Below are 24044 nucleotides of genomic sequence, written 5' to 3' on the forward strand. Positions count from 1 at the left end.
CAACATCAACTGCAAATATCTCCAAACAGAGATACAATTTTTCTTTTCCGCCTTCGGATTATTATTTTCGAGGTCAATACGCGTCTTTTGACACCTCTCTTGATATTTTTGGTAGCGTATTAGCAGTCGATCCCTCAACTAGCCTTTTACCCAAAACCTTTCCTGAATATTATTTTTTTAAATTTCCAATTTGCTGGCTCGAGGTCTGTGTTTTTCTTGCAAAAACTAATAAAACACAAGTTTTTCGTTCTGCCAATATTATTATTTCTGTGGTCACAAGTCATAATCGCCTAAGTCTGTTTTTCAATATTTTCAGGATAGCAATTTAAAGTATCAAATCATTACTGCAAATCATGGTATGATATTTATTGCTAATCGTTTAATAAATACACAAGGTGTATCGGTCTTCTTTTTAACTTTGCAAGCAAACTGTTATGTTTTTGCTTAATTTGAAAGATATAAAGGAAAAAAGCAGTTAGGCTATTATGGCTTCTTGAATGAAAAAATTTAAAATCTCTTAGTTTGAGTTGGGCTGTTATTCCGAATAATAAAATGTTTAGAAGTGCCTCAAGTTGAAATCTTATGTGTAGTTGTGCTATTATTCCTTACTTTTAATTTATTAATTTTATTCACTTAAGTCAGTTTTATATAGTAAATCTTGAAATGCGGTATTTTCAAAAATACTGGAATACAGACATATAAGGGCATATTTATAGTAATTTTAAGTTAGTTGGAGCACTTTTGACAGATAGCACATATAAAATTGTGTCAAAAAGCTTTAACTAACTTAAAATCATATTCTTTTTCAACTATAACTATGCCCCATAGTTTAAAGAACTACAATTAACAATTTTTATCAATATTAAGGATCCATTTTATTCAATTCAGTTAAAAATTCACATGTACATATTTTTATTATAAATACATAAAAATATTATTTCAAAAATCTTCGTCACTGTCACACTCCGTCAAATCGGGATGGGTATTAAGCTGCCCCATACTTGTGGGAATGCTGTCATAAAATGAGTGAAATTCTGGTTTTATAAACTGCTTCAAGTCCATAAGATCTTTCTTTTTTTCTTTAGAAATGCATGGTAAGTTCTTTATATTTTGTATTTCTCCAAATCCTTTTATAGAACACCCTCTTTTGCCCACCTTTAAGATTTTAAATGGTTCTTCATTATCTAATGAAGTTTTGTATTGGACTTTGTTGGACATCTTGGTATAACGAAGCCATCGAATATCGTGCCATACAAATTTTTCGCCATCCTCATTGAAACGTTTCCAAGAAATTTTTGATTTGGATAAGTCCGAAAAGTTATAAAAATCATTTGGCTGCATTTCAATAGTTTGCAATTTGGGTCCAATAGTATTTACGAATTGGTACCAATCTCTTGGGGTCTCAATTTCGACATTTGTTTTTTTTTTTTTCGCTCAATAAGGGCGTGATCACTATCGCACTCCATATGTGTATGGCCGGGTTCGAGAAATTTGTGGTCAATGTGATCCAATGTAGACGCATTGGAAATAAATGAAATAAACATGGCAGAAACAAACGAATTTTTATTTTGCCCTGCGCACGAATCGCTATAAAATGTAACTGTTTTCGTTTCTGCTGGCAACATTTTTAACAATTTAAAAAGACAAAAGAAATTTCATTTCCACCACGTCTAGCCATAGCTTCGTGCCACATGAAGCATTTTGCTGCATTAGTTACAAGATCGTGAACCGTTAAATTAAACGTCCATAGTTGTCTTTTGTAGAAACTGATAGAATTTCGAAGAAAAGGTGTTGGTAAACATTGCTGTAAATCGAATGCAAAACTTTTAATAGTGTTCGATTCCACCGAGCGCTTTTTATCTTGTCGTTTAGATTCATAAGCCAATTCAGCTTTAGCTATATGAATTTCTTTTTGCTCAATCAATCAAGCTTTTTCATCTTCGGTTAGAGCGATTTTTATTTTTGCAACGTAAGTGTCGCAGGTGCTACAAGTGTCTACCTAAGGTTCTTTAAATTTAAGACCAAGAGTTTTGAAAATTTCAGAGTATTTAGAAAGGCTTACTGGATTGCTTACTTTTTCCTTGTAAAGGCGGTGCATAGACGATAAATTGAGACTAGCAGGTAAATATTTTTGAGAAGTATCGCGCCGGTTGTAATGGCTTTCGTATGCAGGGAAACTTAAAATGTGTTCTTTAATTTCATTTTCCATTGAAGCATCAATTTTAGATGTAGGAGTATGCTTGCCTCGATGATCACTGAATTGCATAGACGGACAACAAATTTTTTTTCTAACGACCGATTTAATAAAGCTATCACTTTCATCGAAACATTGCCTAAAATGCTTTTTGCATACTTTGATTGTATTACTATTAATTTGGAATGAATATTGCATTGAATTTTCTCGATTTCGTCTGCGTTCTACTGTATTGCATAGGGTGTCACATTTTTTATCCCCAACAGCTACTAATGATCCAATGTAAAAATTCTTTGGTCATAACTTCCCAGGGACCAGTAATGTTTAAATAGAGATTCTATTTATTCAGTTGTAAATTTTTTTTGCATTTGTTTCTACATAAATCAAACGATGGATTGCAGACCCTGGCTTTAACTATTCTACCTGAACACGTTGTGTATGATTTTCGCCTATTTCTAAGGTCACGACGAAGCTTTTTCTTTGACTTTGATTTTGGTTTCGCAAGGCCGTTTAAATTATCACGCTGGTGAGAAGTTTCTTCGTCGTTTGATGAGCAATCCATACTAGTAGCAGATCGTGATAAATTAAAGTCCGGATCCCTTATGGAGTTGTCTGAGTCAAATTCTCCACTATGAGGAAGGACGTCTTCATGTGCCTCATGACTAAGTTTTTTTTGGATTATGCAAACCTAGTTAAAATAAAAGTTACCCTCGTTAATTTTAGTAATAAATACTTTTAAACTCTGGCATAATCTGCATAAAATGCTTACTTTCAATAACAGCTAAATTAAACTCGATTCCGTGGATTGATGACATTGTTTCATTTTGTACACATGGAACAAAATTGGAATAATAATTTTGGAATCGCCCATCGCAAGGCCTTTCAGGAATAAAGTTTTCTGGTTCGTTAGCATCTCGGTATTTTTGAATGTTGGTGCTGGCATTTTCGACATGAGATGTTCCACTTGTACCAAGAGTGACTATAGTAAAATTGAAAACAATTGTTTAGTGTTTTGTTTGGGTTATAGGTAAATACAACATTGCAATCTAAAGACGAAAATGTTTAAAATTCCGAGGGTGCTTACACGTTTTTATTTAAAATATTAAAAACGACACTAGAAATAAGGTTGGTTGTGCGATAATAAAAATGTTTGGCCTTGGGGTTATGTCACTCTTTCATATTTCAAATTACATGCAAATAATTTTGATTTGCAAAATAACAAGGACAACCTTATTTCATTTAATTAATTTTATTTACTTACCTTCGTTGTTTCGACGCTCTGGCAATGACCTAGCCAATTCAAACATTTTTGCTGCTCTGTCGGACATTTTTTTATCACTTTCCACAACAAATATTACTTTTAAATAATTGCTATATAAGCTGCACAACTCTCTGACACAACTTAACTCAACTTAATGATTCGTTTAAAAAAATATATTATTGAATACCAAAAACCTATGTCTACTTAGGTACAGGTTTTTTTGAAATAAAATTTGAAATAAGAACGTAATTCAATATAATATTTTCAAAAAGTCATGGCTTCCTATTGAAAAATAATTTATCTTAATTTATGCTAGCCAATGGCGGTTATTGTAATTCGGAACAACATCCTAACTCAAGATACAAAAAAAATATATTTGGCGCTATGTTTTGTAATAACGACTTAAATTTATATATGTCGTAATGGAAAAAATAAGTTACAATCTTAAGTTGAAATAGGCTGTTATGCCCCACAAAGGAAATAAATTATGAAAATGCTTAACTTGAGCTAGGATTCTTTGACGGAGAGTTTATGAGTTAGGCTTTTATGCCAAAACAACCAAGCGAAAAAATAACTTAAGCTGTTAGGTTTTTTTTTAATAACCTTTTTCTAAAAAAAGATACAGACATAAAAAGTGGATGACCCATAGAATTGATTACGCTGAACATGCTGGCACTAATAACTAAATTTTGTCCTAACTCGAGTTAGGCGATTATGGTTTGTGACCACAGATTTATTTACATGTTTGTACTGCTTAACGTAGTGTATAATACTAACTATAATACTAACTACACAGTTAGTATTATACTACCCAGTTAGTATTATACATAGTGTACAAGAACAAGTGTGTTGACTTCTTTCTGACAGGCACTTGCTTAAGTGAGCATAACGGGAAAATCTGGGTTGCCATTGTTGTTTCGGTTGAAAACGGTCAATTAGGGTTCTGTGCAGAGACGTAAAAGGTTGAAACAGGGTTTATGTAGTCACAAAAATGTTGCTCCTGTTGCACAGCATTTTTATATCATGGCGAAAAGTGTTCAGTTGAGAGTTATTGATTTTCATTAAAAGTTTAGTTCATTGCGGAGGGTTACTCCTTTAAGTGTAAAAAGCAGAGAAAACGTAGAGTTTTTCAAATTATTGTGAAAAACTTTTTAATTTGAATTTCTGTACCCAAGTTCACTATATTTGTGTAACACAAGAATCTGGAGGTCAATTCCTTAACTATGAGAAACTGAAAAATGTACACTTATTGAAAACTCATTTGCAAACACAATTTACACTTTGAATTTAGTTTTGTTTTTATGCTAAAAATTTTGAAACTAAAAACAAAATTTTCATTTGTCAGAAAAAATAAAGAAAACACGGCCTAATGTCAAAAAACCCTATCGAAATACAAACTGGCTTGGTTGTTTTGAATGAACTACGTTGTCTTTTTCTTGTATTTCGTTAGTTTTTTTTTAAATATAGTTCACACACACCAGTACTGAAATCTTATTGGCTCCCTCGACAAAAAATATAAGAGAAGAAAAACAATGAAACGCCGTACGTTATCTTTGCTTTGAAGCGACCAAAGCGTTTATATAATTTTGCCCTTATGCATTTGTGTAAACAGCCTTAGAAGTGAAATTTTTCCATGTTACACATGTAGCGCTTTATATTTTGACTCTAAATAAATGTATGTTTCCCTATTGTTGCAGGCTACAAATCTTCTAGTATTCTTATTTCCGCGGAAATATATTCAACTATTTCATTGTAAATACTACAAAGTTTTATTAAACTATCAAATGCAACTCAGCTTGAAGTACTCTTACGTACCAAAAATGCAACTCTAGACCTGAGATTTGCATCAGGTGAGCGAGGCTGTTTGTAGTTTTGACGTTTATCGCTTAGTCGACACACTTCTATAGGTACACAATGGTATTATCATTGTTTACTATATAGTTTGGCAGCTTAAATTGAGCTTATGTTGCGAATAGAGTGGAAGGCAGTGGACTAGGCAATCGAATGTCATATAATGAAGGAATGGATGTTCGGAGTTTTTTCAAAATTTGCCCGATATCCTGAATCACAAAAGGAGTGTAGTTAAGTACGAAAATGATAAAATGTAGTTAGGTTTTGCTCCTTTTCTAGCAGGAGATTTTCATTTTAAAAATGTAATGTACAAACCAATGCTCATTCTATATCTTTTTTAGGAGAAGATTTTCATTTTAAAAATGTAATATATAAACCAATGATCATTTTATTACTCATTTTACCTATGGGGCTTCGCATAATCTTTACAATAACATGAGTTTTATTTTTACGATTTATTCCTCAATGAAAATAAATGAAACACGTCATTAATCATGTTTTTTACTTCTTATTTTATGTTAAAAATAGCAGAACTAAAATCTCAATGTCATACTACTTTTATATAATAAAAATGATTTAATGCATGCAAGCATTTTACACATTTGCATTATATCTTAACTTTCTCGCTATATAAGGTGAAAATTCCAGGGGCCGTTTTCACCATCTTCGGTTAACGCTAACATGCAATTTGTTTGAAAGAAATCGTTTAGTTATTTGTCAAATAAAGTGTCACTTTGAAATAAAGCACGTTAAGAGTTTCCCTGCCATAGATAGATGGAAAATTTATTGAGGATTGCACTGCGACCATTGTCTGTTGTACCCTCATCAGATTGCGTCGCATTCCAGTAAGATATGTTCTGCCGGCTCTGCAGATCGATCACAAAATATACATGAATACAAAATTATGTTTTTATTTAGTTGAACGGCGATAGAAGCTAGGATATTTTTCAGAAAATGAATGAAAATTTAAGAATTTATGGACAACTAGAAAAACTTAAGATTTTTAATTATTTGTATGCTGCTTTGACGTTGCGTTGCTTATGGATTGGAAACATAATAATTAAAGCGCATCTGTTCAAAGTAAAATGTACATGCAACGCAAGCGCCAAAACAACGCAAACGTCGCCTTAAACGACATTTTAAATTTTTTATTTCACTTAATAATTTCAATATTATATATGTACATACAATAATATATGTATATACAAACATAAATTCCTAATTTCATATATTCATTAAAGGAAGTATGGCTGCAATTCCAACGAGTTCTTGGATAACTCAAGGAGCGGTTTAAAGCAGCCATTCGCTGACATGTACAAACGTTTTTCAAAATTATTTGAAACCTTCAAAGTTAAAATACATTGACAAATAGTTATTTCCTGTTTTTTGTAAACATTTACAATTTGCTTTCAGAATTCAATTATTTATATACTTTTGTGTCCAACGCTCACAAAACGTTTTCTGAAAGAAGTTAAAAAATATTTAATACTGAAAACGCACTTATATCGTTTTACAAAGCAAGTTTTCTATAAGCTATTTTGAAAAACATTTACAGAAATGCCTGTTGGAAATATTTATGTACATGTCTACTACTATGGCAGTCGCTTGCATACTACTATTTCATTATTTAAAAAAAAATTTTGTTCTGAAAAAATGCAACCATGCAACATGCGTTTGACAAGTCATGGACGGACAAAATTTAATTATTCATCCAACTGCCGGTAAAGTATTTCTAAATTTTTATGATATATTGTTTGAAAACATATTATTAACCTATTATTATTTCTTTATATTTTCAGATTAAATGAGGGTATTTGTCGTTCCATTTTATTTAATAGTGCAAGTACTAATCGGTTTTTTCTTACAGAGATCCATTGGACTGTCGTTGCACAACAACTTATTGTTTATACAATGTAATTATAGAATATTAAATATACTTTTATAGAAACATATATTTATTATTCTTTTTTTCAGCATAATGCCATATCGAAGATGCGTCCGGGGCTGTCCTTTGGGAGCCACCCTTCACGAGTTTCCTGCGGAAGAAGAAATGTCTAGGTAAGTGAGTGGCTTCTGGGTAATAGTCTAGTTGAGGGGTCGACTGCTAATACACTACCAAAAATATCGAAAGAGGTGTCAAACGACGCGTATAAATCTCGACAACAATAATCCGAAGGCGGAAAATAAAAATTGTATCTCTGTCCGGAGATATTTGCAGTTTAAGTTGGCGATTTTCAAGTGGTTGTTGTAATGTTTACCCACAAAAAAAATTGTGAACATAAGTGTTTTGCGCGGATACAGTTTTGGTCTCCAAACCGGTGGTAGACCCACCCAGGATAATTTTTTATAAGCGCGGCCGAAGCCCGCCAATGCAAAAAGGTGTTCTGCGCAAAAATACTATGGATTTCACCCCCAGTTTCGGAGGGACTCGTGGGTCATTCCGGTTTTTCGTTAATATCTTTTGAACTAGTTAAAATTTTTATTTTCCGGTTTCGGATTATTAATACTGATGTCAAGACGCGTCGTTTGACACCTCTATATTTTTGGACGCGTATTAGCAGTGTCATGTTGTCGTATAGAATTACCATAATTATAGGTAATAGTGTAGAATTTGGGTAAGAGTTTAGAACAAGAGGCGACCGCTAATACGCATCCAAAAATATCGAGAAAGTTAAGTGAAGTTGACAATTTTCACGTTAAGCACTGAAATATTATTTCTATAAGCGTGGCCTAAGGTCGCCAACGCAGAAAGGCTGTGCAAAAATACAGGGATTCCACCCCCAGTTTCGTAGGTATCAGGTGTCATTTTTGGGGTTTTCGTTAGTATATTTTGAACGAGTTAAAATTTTTATTTTCCGCCTTCGGATTATTAATATTGATATCAAGACCCGTTGTTTGACACCTCTTCCGGTATTTTTTGGATGCATATTAGCATTAGAGCCCTGTTCTAGACTTTCTATTACTGAAATTTGATTCACTGTATTTATTGTCAGTATAGCTATGGGGACTTTTTCGGGATTATTAACTATCTATTACGCAGTTAAAATTTATTGAAGAAAATATGTATTAAACACTCACAGGAAAAGTCACGTAATGAAGAAATATGACAATATATTTTTTTTTATACAAAATTCAAAAACAAAGATTGCTATAATTTCAATAGGAATCATTTGGGGACCCTTCCGATATATTTTCTGGATGGCGTTCGGGAACCCGTCAGAAACATTTCGGAACTTTTTCGGCACTATTTCGGGATCCTTCGGGGATTTTCTGTGTGTGGTTCTCTGGACCCGTCTAGTATCGGGTCGTTGTCATTTCGGGACTTCGGGATTATTTTGGGTCATTATAGAATGACAAACATTTAGGTTTCTCGTACTTCGTATAGAATATATATAGATTTGTTAAATTTTTTTACAGAAACGAGCAACTGGTATGACAAATCAGAGTGGGTATTGTTTTTTTCTTTTTCAATTGATTACTTTTGCTCACATCGCTTTAATTGCTTCTTAAATTTTTTTTCATACTAACAAGCCGCTTTTCTTTTTCTTTTTTTTACTAATTATTCATTAATTCAAGTCATTCGTTTCTTTAGTTTCCCTTTTTATATCGACTTTTCTCGCCAATTCTTTATTTAATTGGTTCTCCTTCGTTTTTTTTTTTTTTATTTTGTTTCTTTTTTATCTTAAATTAAGGGCGATTTTTCAATGTCCTTTTACCGCACATTGAAAAACAAACTAGGTATAATAAATTAATAAAGGCCACCTTTTTTTGTAGGCGACTTGAGTGGATGCAGCTGCTGGGCGTAACTGGTTCAGCGAAAAAATTTAAACATATTTTTGCATGCCGTCGGCATTTCTCCTCCCGCATGTTTAAAGGGAAGTATCTTTCAAAGGACGCTACTCCGGACTTAGATTTAAGTACGAATTCATCTGCAGTGGAAGTAGGCAGGGAAAACAACGGCTGTAGTAGAATACGTATAGGAAGTTCAGATTACCCCGCCGTACAATACCCCCTTATAGAACTAGGCGTTGAAGACTTCGTACCAATAGGTATGTCCAGAAATGTTGAAAGTGCCTCTACGTCAAATAACGATTTGATTGAATATGAGGTACTTTCCGAGTCCATCCAACCCATTGGGTTTGAAGAACTTTCTTCTCCTTTAGTCAGTTCTGGGGTACAAACTGAGGCTTTTTTAACGGATGGCACTCCTAGGAAAAGAAAGTACCAGAAAGTTATGTAAGCCAAGGATGAGGAATTAGAGTGGCTACGCAATCGGGTGTCATTTTTAGAAAAAAAAGTAGAAAGGCTAGAAGATAGTTCGCATTTACGGGAGAGGCACATCGCAGAGCTTTGCTGTGAATTACCTTCATACCTTGCTGCATTTGTGAGGAATAGTCTGAAAAACGGACCTAGAGCTCCTACTGGTCATCGTTTCGACAGAGATGTTATAACACAGGCTCTAGCGGTAAAGTTTATTTCACCGATTGCGTATAGGTATTTGAAACCAAATTTGGATTGGCCTTCTAGGAGAACCCTTGAGCAATTTGTTCAAGAGTGGCCACGTTCCCCTGGCTGCAGTTCCAGCAGCATAAAAGCCCTGGAGCTAAGAAGTCGAGGCTCTTCCGACGCCCAAAAATGTCTCGATATGCTGCGACGAGATTTCACTCAAGATAAATTTGCAATATGAGAAAAGTACTGATATGATTGTAGGGCTAGAAGATTACGGTGACGAAAACCGTACTTCTAGAGTAGCTTCGAGCGTTCTTTGTCTCTTAGTCCAAGGCATTGGTGGGGAGTCTTGGACCCATCAATTAGCTTACTTTTTTGTCCATGCGGTTTGTGAAGGAGATATTTTGAGGAAGTATATATTAGAGTGCATAACTCAGCTCCAGGGTATTGGTCTTCGTCCGTGCCATTTAGTTTGTGACCAAGGTCCAAACTTCGTCAACTTTGCCAAGATAGTAGGAGTAACATCTTTGAAGTAAATGGCGAAGAAATTTTCTTTTTCCATGATTCACCTCATCTTCTAAAAAGTACACGTAACTGTTTAGAAAATCCGAAAAATAGAGTTTCTTTTAACGGCCGCCCTGTGCACTGGTTAGATATAGTTCGTCTGCATGACCAATGCTCCACTTCAAGTATAAAATGCACTCATAAATTGACTCCCGCCCACCTGAGACCAAATAGTTTTCAAAAAATGAGTGTAAAACTAGCTTCGCAGATTTTTAGCAATTCTGTTGCAAGTGCTATGTTTGCCCTATATAGCTCTGGGTCGTTAAAAACTTTTAAGTCTCCATCGTTTTTCAAAAGCCGAGCCGAGTTTGTCCTGATTTTTGATAAATTGTTCAATATTTTTAATAGTTATAGATTTGGAGCAATAGGAAACTTTAAAGAACCTTTTCAAGCAACTGCGGAACAACTTAGTTTTCTCGAAGAAGCCGAAGTTTTTATAAAGTCAATTAAAGTTTTCAGGAACGGGAAAGATGTAACGAATTCATTTTCCTTTTTAGACGGTTGGGTTAATAATATTAATAGTTTGAAGCGCCTTTGGCGTTTTTGGTCCCAAAAGGGCTTTACGCATCTCATGACTAGGAAACTCACCCAGGATAAAATAGAAAACTTCTTCGGCCAAATTCGTAGAGGAGGGGGATATGATTCGAGAATAACTCCGCAACGTTTCACCTATCTATTTAGGCAGACCTGGAGCTTGGGATATCTTGATTGCGTTAACAAGGGTAACTGCTAAGCCTTACCTGATAGCTTAGAACTTGTTTCTAATAGCGTCCTTCAACGAGTTCGAAACGATAGGTTGGTTCAGGATACTTCGTGGCAAACTTTTCAGAGTCTACCTAGACCTTCCCTTCCCACACTTCATGATATTCAAATAGAAATCAATATCGATATTGATGAAAGCAGCTTTCTTCATCGGAACGCGTTTGTTTACTTTTGTGGCTATTTGTATCATAAATATGCCAAACTGCATACATGTTTAACTATTTTGCCTACATTTGAAGTCGAAGTCACAGAAAAAGATTTTTTTTTACTAAAGAAAAACAATATAGTAACTGTCACCTAGTTAAACCACCTTCCAATTTTATAAACTTCATTGACAGCATAGAACAAATATTTTCAGAGAACTTCGACTCCACTTGCCATAGAGTGGGCTTTTCTCAAATCCTTTTTGATAAAATGTCAGGGGTAAGCCCATACTCTTGTTGCGAAAATTGCAATTGCGATGCTATTAAGTATCTTTTTATTCGGATAAGAACTTATTTTTTGTTAAACGTATTTGATAAAGATGCAACGCAACCCCAATTTAAAAATATAAAGTTTTTGTGTATGACACATCGATAATCGCTGTTTATTTTCTTTTTTTGTGGTATCAACGCATTCTGCTTTCACATATTGTTTATTTTTTTCTATTTGAATTGTGAAATGTGGCTTCTATTTTCTGTCCAATATGCGGTTTCGTGTACTTTTTTTTAGCATAGGCCTGCTATCCCCACCAGGACTGTTTCACAAGAAAATAGTCTTAATAACTTTTGTTAATTTTTTCTGAAATAAAATTTTAATTTTTTAATTTTAAATTGAATTTTTTTCCAAGACTTGTATTTTTGCGAAACGGGCCTTTGTCTTATGTAGGTATTATAGTCGAGTTCCACTTTAGATGAATTCTAAAATCATTTTAAGTTATTGACTATATTTATTAAGTATATATAATTGTTTTGAAAGTACCTGAAGTATTTGTGCAATGTTTTGTTTCAACATGTATTTATGTTTTATTATTATTTTAGTTTATTTTAACTTGTAAATATTGTATATAACTGTATATATTTTATATGGCTGAAAATAGGCCTCCAGGGGAACCGAACACCCAAAAAAGATCGGTAACGCGCCTATATTGCAACCTCATAGGCAACTTGTCAACTTTTTGCTTAAAATGTGCAAATCATAAAATATTAACACTGTAAAATAAAAAGACATGAACACTCTAAACACAAACAAAATAGCCATGGGTAAAAGTTGGCAAATATGCTTATAGGTGGTGTGGAAAAGCAATATTAAGATTTTTATAAGTTTTGTGACTACATACATATAGGGATTAAAAATAGTTAAATAATAACTTAAATAAGGAAAAAGAAACCTTGATTGATTGTTAAAACTATTTATTAACTGCTTACATTAATGTGTAAATAACATATTGTTAGTTTTACACATCGTTATTCCTATATATGTATGTAATTACAAAAATATTTATTTATAGTATATTTGAACATATTTATGAACTGTTAACACTAAATTTATATAATAAAGAGTACAAAAATATTTCAACTTTCATAAAGCAACAGTTATTATAATTTCATGTGGGCAACGCGTTGCATAAAGAATTAACTTTTATGAAAAATATGTATGTTGTGGCAAAAAAAATTTTTCAAATCTTGTTCTGGTACACGAACAGCACAGAACATATCGCAATCTGCAAAATGCTGTGTAGCAACATCACCAATTGGTAGTTTAGATAACACAACAATGGCGCCTTACTTAGCTAGTTTATTGTACAGAATACGCCATTCAGGATCAACAATTTTCTGATACTCTTGAACATTATAAACACGTACTTCAGCATTGTCGCGCTCAGTCTTCAATTCCAATTCTATATTTAATAATACGATTTTATATTTTTTGTACGACTTTGGGTCCATCAAAGGAAGGTACAGCGTCCACAACCATTTTAGAAAAGATGTTGATGAATAAGTTTGGAGGACATTGCTGTGGAAGCTCATTTTTCCACTAGAGCACATTGTTGTTCCTTTGATTGGCGCTTCGACATGTACAGCCATGTCATATTTTGGTCATGCATAATTGTAATGCTTTGCGTATAGCTACATCACCAATTGGTAGTTTAGATAACACAACAATGGCGCCTTACTTAGCTAGTTTATTGTACAGAATACGCCATTCAGGATCAACAATTTTCTGATACTCTTGAACATTATAAACACGTACTTCAGCATTGTCACGCTCAGTCTTCAATTCCAATTCTATATTTAATAATACGATTTTATATTTTTTGTACGACTTTGGGTCCATCAAAGGAAGGTACAGCGTCCACAACCATTTTAGAATAAGTTTGGAGGACATTGCTGTGGCAGCTCATTTTTCCAATAAAGCACATTGTTGTTCCTTCGATTGGCGCTTCGACATGTACAGCCATGTCATATTTTGGTCATGCATAATTGTAATGCTTTGCGTATAGCTTTAATGATGATACGTGCATGCACGCCTTCCTCAACATATGGCTTAACTTGTTTTAAGATTTCACCTACTTAAAGTATTACTGAAGTGGTGCCATAGCCGACCTGATAAGAGAAACATTTTTATTCTACACATTCTAATGTAACAAAAAACTTACCCCAGCATCTTGAGATTTGGCGATGTCGACTAGAGTTTTACGGCTAGATGCACAATATACAATAGTTTCATAATGGTTGCACCATCATTTGAAATTGTCGCCTTACCACTGGAATAAACAATATGCTTGTCCATACTGCGTGGACCCAATGTAGTGCGTACAGCGTCCACAATTGATTGCGAGGCATTGATGTTGGATATGAGTGGCTCATATTCACCGTGCGTGCCATTGGTGAGAAGCTGTTGTTTTTAATAAATCAGTTGTTGCAGGTATGCTATACAAAGAGGACCTGCAAACAGGAAACATTAATGTAATTACCCAACAAAACATTAATTTCGAATATCAATACCTAACGTAACGTGGCGAGGAGTTACCCTGATCTTGTACCACATATTTTGTGGTCACCAATGGTGGTAATAAACCATGTTGATTAGTAATAAGAGCACAACCAGCGCTATTTTTATTTTCAATGATAACGCTTATCGGATTTGGCATCTGATCGGGATCTAAACGGCGTTGAGCTTGATCATACTGTTAAGCTGTTGATATATACCAGTACCAGGTGCAGGTGGTTGCTAAAGAAAATAATACAAAAATAATGATCAGCAATATTTGAAATATATTAGTTGTATTAGCATACATTATAACCAGGACGTGCGGGTATTGGGGGTTGACCCGGCATGGGTGGCTGACTGGGCATTGGCGCCTGTCCAGGTTGTGTTGATGGCATCATTTGACCCATGTAACCACCTGGTTGTTGTAGAGGATAGCCTTGCTGTTGAGTAAAATAACAAAATTTTTTAGACAGAAAATTACTTAAAAATATATGTTTATGTATACTGCTTGTTTTGGAGATCAAAACTATATCTGCGCAAAACACTTATGTATGTTCAAAATTTTTTTTGTGGGTATGCCAAATGGTAATAGTCTAGTTAAGGGGTCGACTGCTAATACGCTACCACAAATATCGGGAGAGTTGTCAAACGACGCATCTTGACATCATTACTAATAATCCGAAGGCGGAAAATATAAATTTTAACTCGTTCAAAAGATATTAACGAAAAACCGAAAAAAAACCCGCGGCTACCTCCGAAACAGGGGGTGGGATCCATAGTATTTTTGCGCAGAACACCTTTCTGCGTTGGCGACCTTCGGCCGTGCTTATAAAAAATAACCCTGGGCTACGCCATGCCAAGTCCGGGTGTGTGGTATAACCGTGGCTACCGCCACGGTGATGCACAATTTTTTTTGTGGGTACAAACACAACGACAACAACATGAAAATCGCCAACTTCAACTGCAAATATCTCCGGACAGAGATGAAAATTTTATTTTCCGCCTTCGGATAATTGTTGTCGAGATCCATACGCGTCTTTTGACACCTTTCTCGATATTTTATGACACGTATTAGCAGTCGACCCCTCAACTAGACTTTTACCCGCAAGGCTTCCGAACACGATTGATAAACGTGCACATCACGCTCTATATCCCGACTTTCCACATCAACTACTTCGACATTAAGATATAAGGCAAAGTATTTTTGCATAAAATCATCTTGACTACCACAATTCCACAAATTTTACATAAATAATTAATTTTTTACAAAAATTACACCTAATAATTCTGGTTATTGTTTACGAATTTAGAAACAATGAGAATGGCAAATACGAACGATTATGAAATATAATGTCAAAACGCATATGCACATGGTTGTATTTCAATGCATGAAAATGCTTTAAAAAAGCATGAAATTGTTAAATTAAAGTTGAAAAAAAAATGATAAAAACTTTAATATAAATAAAAATCTTCTTTTAAAAACCACAAATATGCCTTATATATTCTATATATACATCAATTGGTAAGGTTTATCTCCCTTTAAAATTTAAGCTAAATAATCTAAAGTTTTTTTTTGAATCCGAGTCGAGAACTGTGCGTGTGAATGTGCGAATTTCACCGATCAACAACTATCACTATGTGCTGTACGGATGCTTTTTCTGCTCCGTTAGAAACTTTTTTGGGTTGAGCAGGCGGAACTTCAGACATTTTGTGGGACTGCTGAGAGGCTTTTCACACGGTAAAGAACATGACTGTGATCAGCCTTCGCCAGCATCAGCATTGCGGCCTTTGGAGCAGATGTGTTAGGAGTTGAGCCACTGCGCTGTTTAACACACTGAAAATTGGACTGTCCGTGCCGTCAATGGGAAAGGAACTGTTACCCGGCTTGTGAATGTTCTCATGAAGGCAAAAAACTGATAGCACCGCCCTGTAGGAAATTATGTTAGTTTATAGGTCCCTGGCAGAGAGAGACATTAATAGATGTGTCCATAAAACAGCCATCGGCAAAATCAAAATGCAGATGTGCTAGTGAGAGCGCGATAATCGCACACATCACTTGATGCATCGATTTGCCTAGTTCATTCGCTTATTAGCAAGCAACAAGAAAAGATTGTTTATTATAAAATTTTTAATGCGTATAATGGCAAGAAAAATGTTTATACAATTAAACTAGCAGACCCGGCAGACGTTGTTCTGCCCTAAATTTGGCCTACCTGCATACATTTTAAAAAGCTTTTTCCGTCTAACTCTGCCCTCCCTCTCTTCACTTTTCCCTAATCCTTTTAATCACTCCTCCCTCCGTCTTTTTCGCTTCATATATCTCCATCTTCGTCTCATTCTATCCCTCTCTCAGTCTATCTCTTTTGTTCCAGTCCCAGTCTCAGTCCTAGTCCCAATCCCAGTCCCAGTTCGTCTCTGGTCGGAAAAAAGGATCCTAAACACTAATATAGGCAAATTTATATACCAAATTTCAGGCAAATCGAATAGGACGTATGTAAATAGGTAGGTATGTGGGTATTATTAATTCATGTCTCTATTTCGGCGGCCACCGTGGTGTGATGGTAGCGTGCTCCGCCTACCACACCGTATACCCTGGGTACACACCCCGGGCAAAACAACATCAACATTTTAGAAATAAGGTTTTTCAATTAGAAGAAAATTTTTCTAAGCGGGTCGCCCCTCGGCAGTATTTGGCAAGCGCTCCGGGTGTATTTCTGCCATGAAAAGCTCTCAGTCAAAACTCATCTGCCTTGCAGATGCCGGTCGGAGTCGGCATAAAACATGTAGATCCCGTCCGGCCAATTTGTAGGGAAAATCAAGAGGAGCACGACGCAAATTGGAAGAGAAGATCGGCCTTAGATCTCTTCGGAGGTTATCGCGCCTTACATTTATTTTATTTTTTATTTATTTCGGCTTCGCAGTTGATGCGACTAAATCGAATATCACAATGAAAATTACTTTAGAGCTCTCAGCAACAGCTTTAATTTGATATCCATATTACACACACATTCTAGGGGTATCGGGGTCCACGTTTTTGCTTATATCTCGAGACACTAGTATAATATATTAATCTGTACTAAAGCACTCATCAACAGCTTTCATTTGATATCCATATTCTATAAACACATTCTAGGGATACGCTAGTCCACGTTTGAACAAAATCGACTGACGCATCTCTTCAAACACCGGCGACCAACTAACACACAGTTTAGCCTTTCCTTTTATATTGTAACGAATTTACTTGCAAATCCTCTTATTTGCAATCCTCTGCTAAGTTCGAATCACTAAACTGTTGAATAAATAACTCCAATATTGAATGATGGAAAAATGGCCTTTATTAAAGTACTTCATAATAACACTTATACTTTGCTACTCGCTGGCTTAATAACCAAACTGATTGATAACTCAAATTAAACTCTACTATTGGCCGCCAGATCGCGTGCTTAATCGAAATCTCAAATCAAACTGAATTACTTCTTACTCGCTTTCCCCGCTTTTATAGTTTACACTGCATACTTCTAGGCTCTTCGATTTCCAGAACTTACTAGTTGTTTCGGCTACAAAATCGCCAGCCACAACTACGTGCACAAATTATTGCTCTCTCTTGTAACAACTCAGATAAGATATATGCATGTGTTTGTGCATTGCCGCTCCGCTGCTCGTATACGTACATATGTGTAGACGCAATTATTTATTCGTTTATGTAGATACATAAAGATTGAATTATTGATGTGAATGTTTGTAGTTTACAGTCTCTCGCGCGCACATAGGCATATAAGTAATTGCATCTGTGTGTGACATCTCTCTGGGCTGCCTTATATATGTGTATACTTGATTTAGTTATTAACGTAAATACTGCTTATCGTGGCCTTAGCATCGCCTTAGCGATGGGATAACTTAGTGATGCTAATATCCGTGACACTGCCCTCCACCTAAGTCTGATCGTCCCGGTCAGACAAATCTCTCGATCTAAACGTTGCCAGCCTTTCCAAATGGACCACCTTCATTTTGGTTCGTGGTTTCTCAATGCTTTGTATGCGGTAGATGGTATCACTGATCTTCTTCACAACTTTGTACGGGCCTTCCCAACTGCAACGATATTTGGATGGAACACCTTTCCGCCGGTGAGGGTTGTATAGTAGTACCAAATCTCCTTCCCGGGAACCTTCCAAATTATTTTCCTTGTCGTACCTGTGTTTCATCTTACTGTTCATTATCCTGGATGGTTCCTTCGCACTCTGTTGCTTGGCCAATGAACTACTTCGTAGAGCTTACGCTTGATGGATTGGCTTCGCATAATCAGTATCGTTCCCACGTTTCACAATAGTAGTGCGCGCTGGCTTAAAACCACACTTGCATTCTTCCTGGAAAATTCTTTCAGTCGTTTTAGTGCGTCCATTAGGGTTTGTCAATGCCAGTTCTTTTCTCGCAGGTACTTTTGATTTCGCTTTATTTGGCCCATTCGATCCATCAACCTTTGCTCGATCTACTTTCCTTGACTTTCGTGGTCTCTGTCGAATCTCCTCCACCAGCACCCGCTTACTGATGAATCCTTTTTCCAAACTAAAGTTAAGTGGTATGTCCTGGTTCTTATAGCGCATAATTTTTCTCCGCATATCGATCCTGACGTCATGGTCAACCAAGAAGTCCACTCCCAATATGACTTCATCAACGATCTCCGCCACAACGAATTTGTGTAGAACCATGACTTTTCCAATTAATACCCCACATACCACTTCGCCTTGGACTTGATTATATTCGCCTGTGACCGTACGCAACCTTGCTCCAGGTAATGACTTTACTCTCCTGTAGACCAAATCAGATCGAATCAAGGAATGAGATGCCCCCGTATCTACAGTCAGTACACGCTCTTTACCATCCACATTCCCTCTGACGGTAATACTGCTTGATTTCCTTCCAATTTGCGACACAGATATCACAGGACATTCAACAGCCGGGGCAAGTTTTCGTTCTTTACATTCGACATGCTCTTGCTCATTTCCGCCAGCTTTGCGTTTACGGCAGGCATGCTTAACGAACGAAGATATCATTTCGTTACGATAATCAACGTTAATAAACGAAACGAAGTCACTTCGTTTCGTTTATTAACGTTAAGATCGTCAAATTTACGTTAATTTGGCGTTCTTAACGTTAATAAACGAAACGAAATGACTTCGTTTCGTTTATTAACGTTGATTATCGTAACGAAATGATATCGTTTCGTTCGTTAAGCATGCCTGGTTTACGGCCACCCACATTGTTGGAACTATTAGGACCAAGATCGCAATGACGTGCAATGTGACCTGGGTTGCCGCATTTGAAACATTTAATAACTCCGGCATTCTTCTGTTGAGATCCCTTTAGTGCTTCCAAAATTGTGTCTACCCAATCTGGTCTTTCCACTTCCACACGATGAGCTTTGTATGCTGGTTTACTCAATAGTGAGGCCGTTTCCTGAGTCAATGCATGTGATACCGTTTCAGCAAATGTCAGTTTTGGGTTTGCGTATGTAGCTCGTTTCGTTTCCACGTCTCGTATGCCATTTATAAAACTCTGGATTTTTACCCTCTCGGTGTATTCCACGGGTGCGTCCGCATTTGCGAGATGAGCCAACCTTTCAACATCTGAAGCAAACTCTTGCAATGTCTCATTTGCTTTTTGGTAGTGGTTTTGCAACTCAATTTGGAATATCTGTTTCCTATGCTCGCTTCCGTAACGTCTCTCGACAGCGGCCATCAATGCTTCATAGTTGTTCCGCTCTCCTTCGGGAATCGTCTGTAGGATTTCGGCTGCTGGCCCTTTCAATGCCACGAACAGAGCTGCAACTTTATCTTCATCATTCCAGTTATTCGCTGCCGACGTCTTCTCAAATTGGAGCTTAAATACCTGGAATGGAACAGAACCATCAAAAGTTGGGGATTTTACCTTCAGAGTAGACGTTGAAGTGATTGGACGGTTCAATTGTAACTCCTGAATCCGATCTTTCAAAGCATCCATCTCGGCCTCTACTTTATTTTGTCGTTCACTAACAGCCTCCAGCTGCGATGAGAATTTTGTTTCCTGTGCCTCCAGCTTTGTTGAGATACGCTCTTCTTGTGCTTCGAGCTGTAATGTTATGCGTGCCTCTTGTTCTTTTAATTGTTCTGCAATTTGTGACGCCATGTGTGTTTTCTGTTCTTCCATCTTTGATGTTATTCGTGTCTCTTGGTATTCCATCTGTGATGACATATACGTTTTCTGTTCTTCTAGTTGAGATGACATATACGTTTTCTGTTCTTCTAGTTGAGACGACATTGTCGATGTTTGAGCAGATATTGCAGCCAAAATCATGTTCAAGTCTGTGCTCGTAACTGTCTGCGTAACTGTCTCTTCCATTTTTGTTGTTTCCTCGCCATCAAGATGAAAGTCATACTCTTCCACATCAATTCCTTCTGCTTCCATTGCCTCTCGTAGCCGTGCCTGAAGTTCAAGTTTAACGCCGCTTGTATTTAATCCACGGCTCTCCAACTCCTTCTTTAGTTGCTGGATCTTCAATTCACTGAACTTTGCCATGTCCTTGTTGTCCTCTGGAATTTATTCAACAATTCCTCTTCTGACACCAATTGTAACGAATTTACTTGCAAATCCTCTTATTTGCAATCCTCTGCTAAGTTCGAATCACTAAACTGTTGAATAAATAACTCCAATATTGAATGATGGAAAAATGGCCTTTATTAAAGTACTTCACAATAACACTTATACTGTGCTACTCGCTGGCTTAATAACCAAACTGATTGATAACTCAAATTAAACTCTACTATTGGCCGCCAGATCGCGTGCTTAATCGAAATCTCAAATCAAACTGAATTACTTCTTACTCGCTTGCCCCGCTTTTATAGTTTACACTGCATACTTCTAGGCTCTTCGATTTCCAGAACTTACTAGTTGTTTCGGCTACAAAATCGCCAGCCACAACTACGTGCACAAATTATTGCTCTCTCTTGTGACAACTCAGATAAGATATATGCATGTGTTTGTGCATTGCCGCTCCGCTGCTCGTATACGTACATATGTGTAGACGCAATTATTTATTCGTTTATGTAGATACATAAAGATTGAATTATTGATGTGAATGTTTGTAGTTTACAGTCTCTCGCGCGCACATAGGCATATAAGTAATTGCATCTGTGTGTGACATCTCTCTGGGCTGCCTTATATATGTGTATACTTGATTTAATTATTAACGTAAATACTGCTTATCGTGGCCTTAGCATCGCCTTAGCGATGGGATAACTTAGTGATGCTAATATCCGTGACAATATATATAGATTTTTATTTTTCACACTTCACTGTAATATTAAAACGAAATGCAGATATTCGTAGCTTTTGAAATTCGGCTTAAAAATTGCACATGGGACAACTAAAGACTCTCCTGAATTAAGAAAAATGCCTTAGTACTTCTAAATCGCGGTCCACCTCAGAAACTAGGTCCCCCCCCCCCCCTCCTCTCACCGGGCCTGGTGATGTGCTATACTTGAAATCATTCGCTATAATAAGCAGGTTGTTTAATTAAACACCAAGCAATTACACGGAAGTATATCACCCCAGCATGTTAGGGGGTCAGAATATACCCGCGGTAGGTATGCCTGTCGTAAGAGTCGACTAAAATACCAGATTCAAGGGGCTGTGTAGCGCAACCCTTCAGGTTGCCAGCGCAATATACAGCTTCTCCAAACCCAATTGTCAACCTCACCTATCCGCGGCGAATCCTGTTTCACTAACAGACGAGGCTCTGGCGAACCCAACCTCCTCATGGAACTTGGGGGTGGGGAGGGAGGGGATGGCCTGAAGGTTTAATGTGGCCACATAAATCGTTCCCGAGATGGTTGGGCTAGCACCTTAAGGGTGCTGTGGTACCGGAGCGTACCGGATCTGTATCCGGCAAAGGACCATCACATCGATAACACTCCCCAAAGCCTTCGGGGAGCAACCTTATCGCTACAACAACAACAACAACGGAAGTATATCCGCACCACCTGAAAATATGAGTGCCGCTGCGTATACGTAACATTTTATTATTACGTATAAACATTTTAAAAAATTGCAATAAAATAATATTGCCAATATAAACTGAGATATTACCTACCCTGTATTTCAAGTTAGATCAAACTACACACGTGGTGTAAAATTTATTCTAAATCGGTTCAGTAGTTTAGGAGTCCATCGCGGACAAACATAGTGACACGTGATTTTTATATATAAATATATTTTATTTGCGCAAAACATTAAATATTTTTCGCTTGTGCGCATTGAAAAAACTAACAAACGATCTTTGCTTGTTGCTAATAACATTCGTCAGCATAGCGAGCGACGAACACGATCGATGTTACTGCGCCAAATGCTCAGCGACAACTAAACTAAAGGGAATAAGAATACGTGTGAATTGAGTCTGCACAATTGTGCCATTATTTGCCGATGTCTGGCATAAAATCAAAAATTAATGAGGAATTATTCTCTCTAGCAGAACATGCTTACACCAAAGCCAAGTCAGAGTGGTAATGAACAAAGAGAAAGCCCTGGAACACCAGAAATATGCCCGAGCTGCTTTTCTGGACATTGCCTAAGCTTTCAATAATTTCTCGAAACGAGCAATCATGGACAGTCAATTTTCATCCAGCCTTAACTTAAATTGGATCGGTTCCATGTTAATATAATCTCTCAACCGATATAGTATTATTTACTAGGAAGTATAAGGTCCCTACTTGGACAAAGCCTAAGCTTGGGGGGTAAACCTACTATCCAGGAGTCACCCAAGATAGTAACTTGTCGTGGAAACTGCATGATGAAGAGAGAGCACATCCGTCGCACTGTATGCATGCATGATAATTCTATGATGCACCCATACTAAAAAAAGTATATATACTGTAACGAATTTACTTGCAAATCCTCTTATTTGCAATCCTGTGCTAAGTTCGAATCACTAAACTGTTGAATAAATAACTCCAATTTGTAATAATGCAAAATGGCCTTTATTAAAGTACTTCACAATAACACTCAAACTGCGCAACGAATAGCTTGCTTAATAACCACACTGATTGATAGCTCAATGAAACTCTACTATTCAAAATAATACTGCTATTGCTCGCTAGATATCGTCTTAATCGCAACTGCTTGACAACTCAAATGAAACTGAATTACTTTTTATTCGCTTGTGCCGCTTTTATAGTTTACGCTGCATACATCTAGGCTCTTCTATTTCCAGAACTTACCAACCATTTCGAGTGTTTATAGTTCTCATATAGTTTCTACTTGTTTACAATTTTCTACTTTTCAGCGTCTCTCAGATGTATGTGAGTTTGTAGTTTAGTCTCTCGCACACACATAGGCGTATAAGTAAATGCATCTGTGTATGACATCTCTTGGCTGACTTATATATGTGTATACATGATTTGATTATTGACGTAAACACCGGTTAGCATCGCCTTAGTGATGGTATAGCTTAGGGATGCTAATATCCGTGACACTGCCCTCCACCTAAGTCTGATCGTCCCGATCAGACAAATCTCCCGATCTAACTGCCGCTAGCATCTCCAAATGTACCACTCTTCTAATTCGTAGTTTCCCAGTGGTTTGTATGCGGTAGATGGTATCACTGATCTTCTTCAAAACTTTGTACGGGCCTTTCCAACTGCACCGAAATTTGGCTGGAACACCTTTCCGCCGGTGAGGGTTGTTTAACAGTACCAAATCTCCCTCCAAGAACCCTTCCGAATTATTGTTCTCATTGTACCTGCGTTTGATCTTACTACTCATTATCCTTAGTCGTTCCCTCGCACTCTGTTGTTTGACCAATGGACTACTTCGCCGAGCTTGCGCTTGACGGATTGGCTTGACAGTATCGTTCCGCCGTTTCCCAACAGAAGTGCGCGATGGCTTGAAACCACCCTTGCATGCTTCCTGCAAAATTCTTGCAGTCGTTTTAGTGCGTCCATTTGGGTTTGTCAATGCCGG

General features: G+C 36.7%; 2 protein-coding genes and 1 long non-coding RNA gene across 4 annotated transcripts in view; 1 reads left to right on the forward strand and 2 right to left on the reverse strand.

Moving 5' to 3' along the window:
- Window positions 1-883: 883 nt before the first annotated feature.
- On the reverse strand, window positions 884-4179 carry LOC137247950 (uncharacterized). Its single transcript, XR_010951954.1, has 4 exons — window positions 4083-4179; window positions 3456-3605; window positions 2964-3173; window positions 884-2882 (listed from the first exon to the last, which is right to left on the reverse strand). It is a non-coding gene; the product is annotated as an uncharacterized lncRNA (long non-coding RNA).
- A 2545-nt stretch (window positions 4180-6724) lies between these two features.
- Window positions 6725-9546, forward strand: LOC137248521 (uncharacterized). Its single transcript, XM_067779461.1, has 4 exons — window positions 6725-7027; window positions 7106-7219; window positions 7281-7364; window positions 9081-9546. The coding sequence occupies exons 1-4, from the start codon at window positions 6864-6866 to the stop codon at window positions 9544-9546; spliced, it is 828 nt and encodes a 275-aa protein (XP_067635562.1). The 5' UTR covers window positions 6725-6863.
- Window positions 9547-12680: 3134 nt separating this feature from the next.
- Window positions 12681-24044, reverse strand: part of LOC137247951 (galectin-3-like) — a 36153-nt gene continuing 24789 nt past the window's right edge. The window contains exons 1-5 of one of the 2 annotated variants that reach the window (XM_067778874.1): window positions 15157-15487; window positions 14360-14494; window positions 14069-14294; window positions 13720-14008; window positions 12681-13666 (exon numbers count right to left, since the gene is read on the reverse strand). In XM_067778874.1, coding sequence (XP_067634975.1) covers window positions 14226-14294; window positions 14360-14494; window positions 15157-15264 — 312 coding nt within the window. In that variant the 5' untranslated portion in view covers window positions 15265-15487 and the 3' untranslated portion in view covers window positions 12681-13666; window positions 13720-14008; window positions 14069-14225. Of the gene's footprint in view, window positions 13667-13719; window positions 14009-14068; window positions 14295-14359; window positions 14495-15156; window positions 15488-24044 lie in introns of those variants that run through there. The other variant, XR_010951955.1, reaches the window with a different exon arrangement.

Source organism: Eurosta solidaginis, chromosome 4, assembly GCF_040869045.1.
Source record: "Eurosta solidaginis isolate ZX-2024a chromosome 4, ASM4086904v1, whole genome shotgun sequence".
Classification (NCBI taxonomy): Eukaryota; Metazoa; Arthropoda; class Insecta; order Diptera; family Tephritidae; genus Eurosta; species Eurosta solidaginis.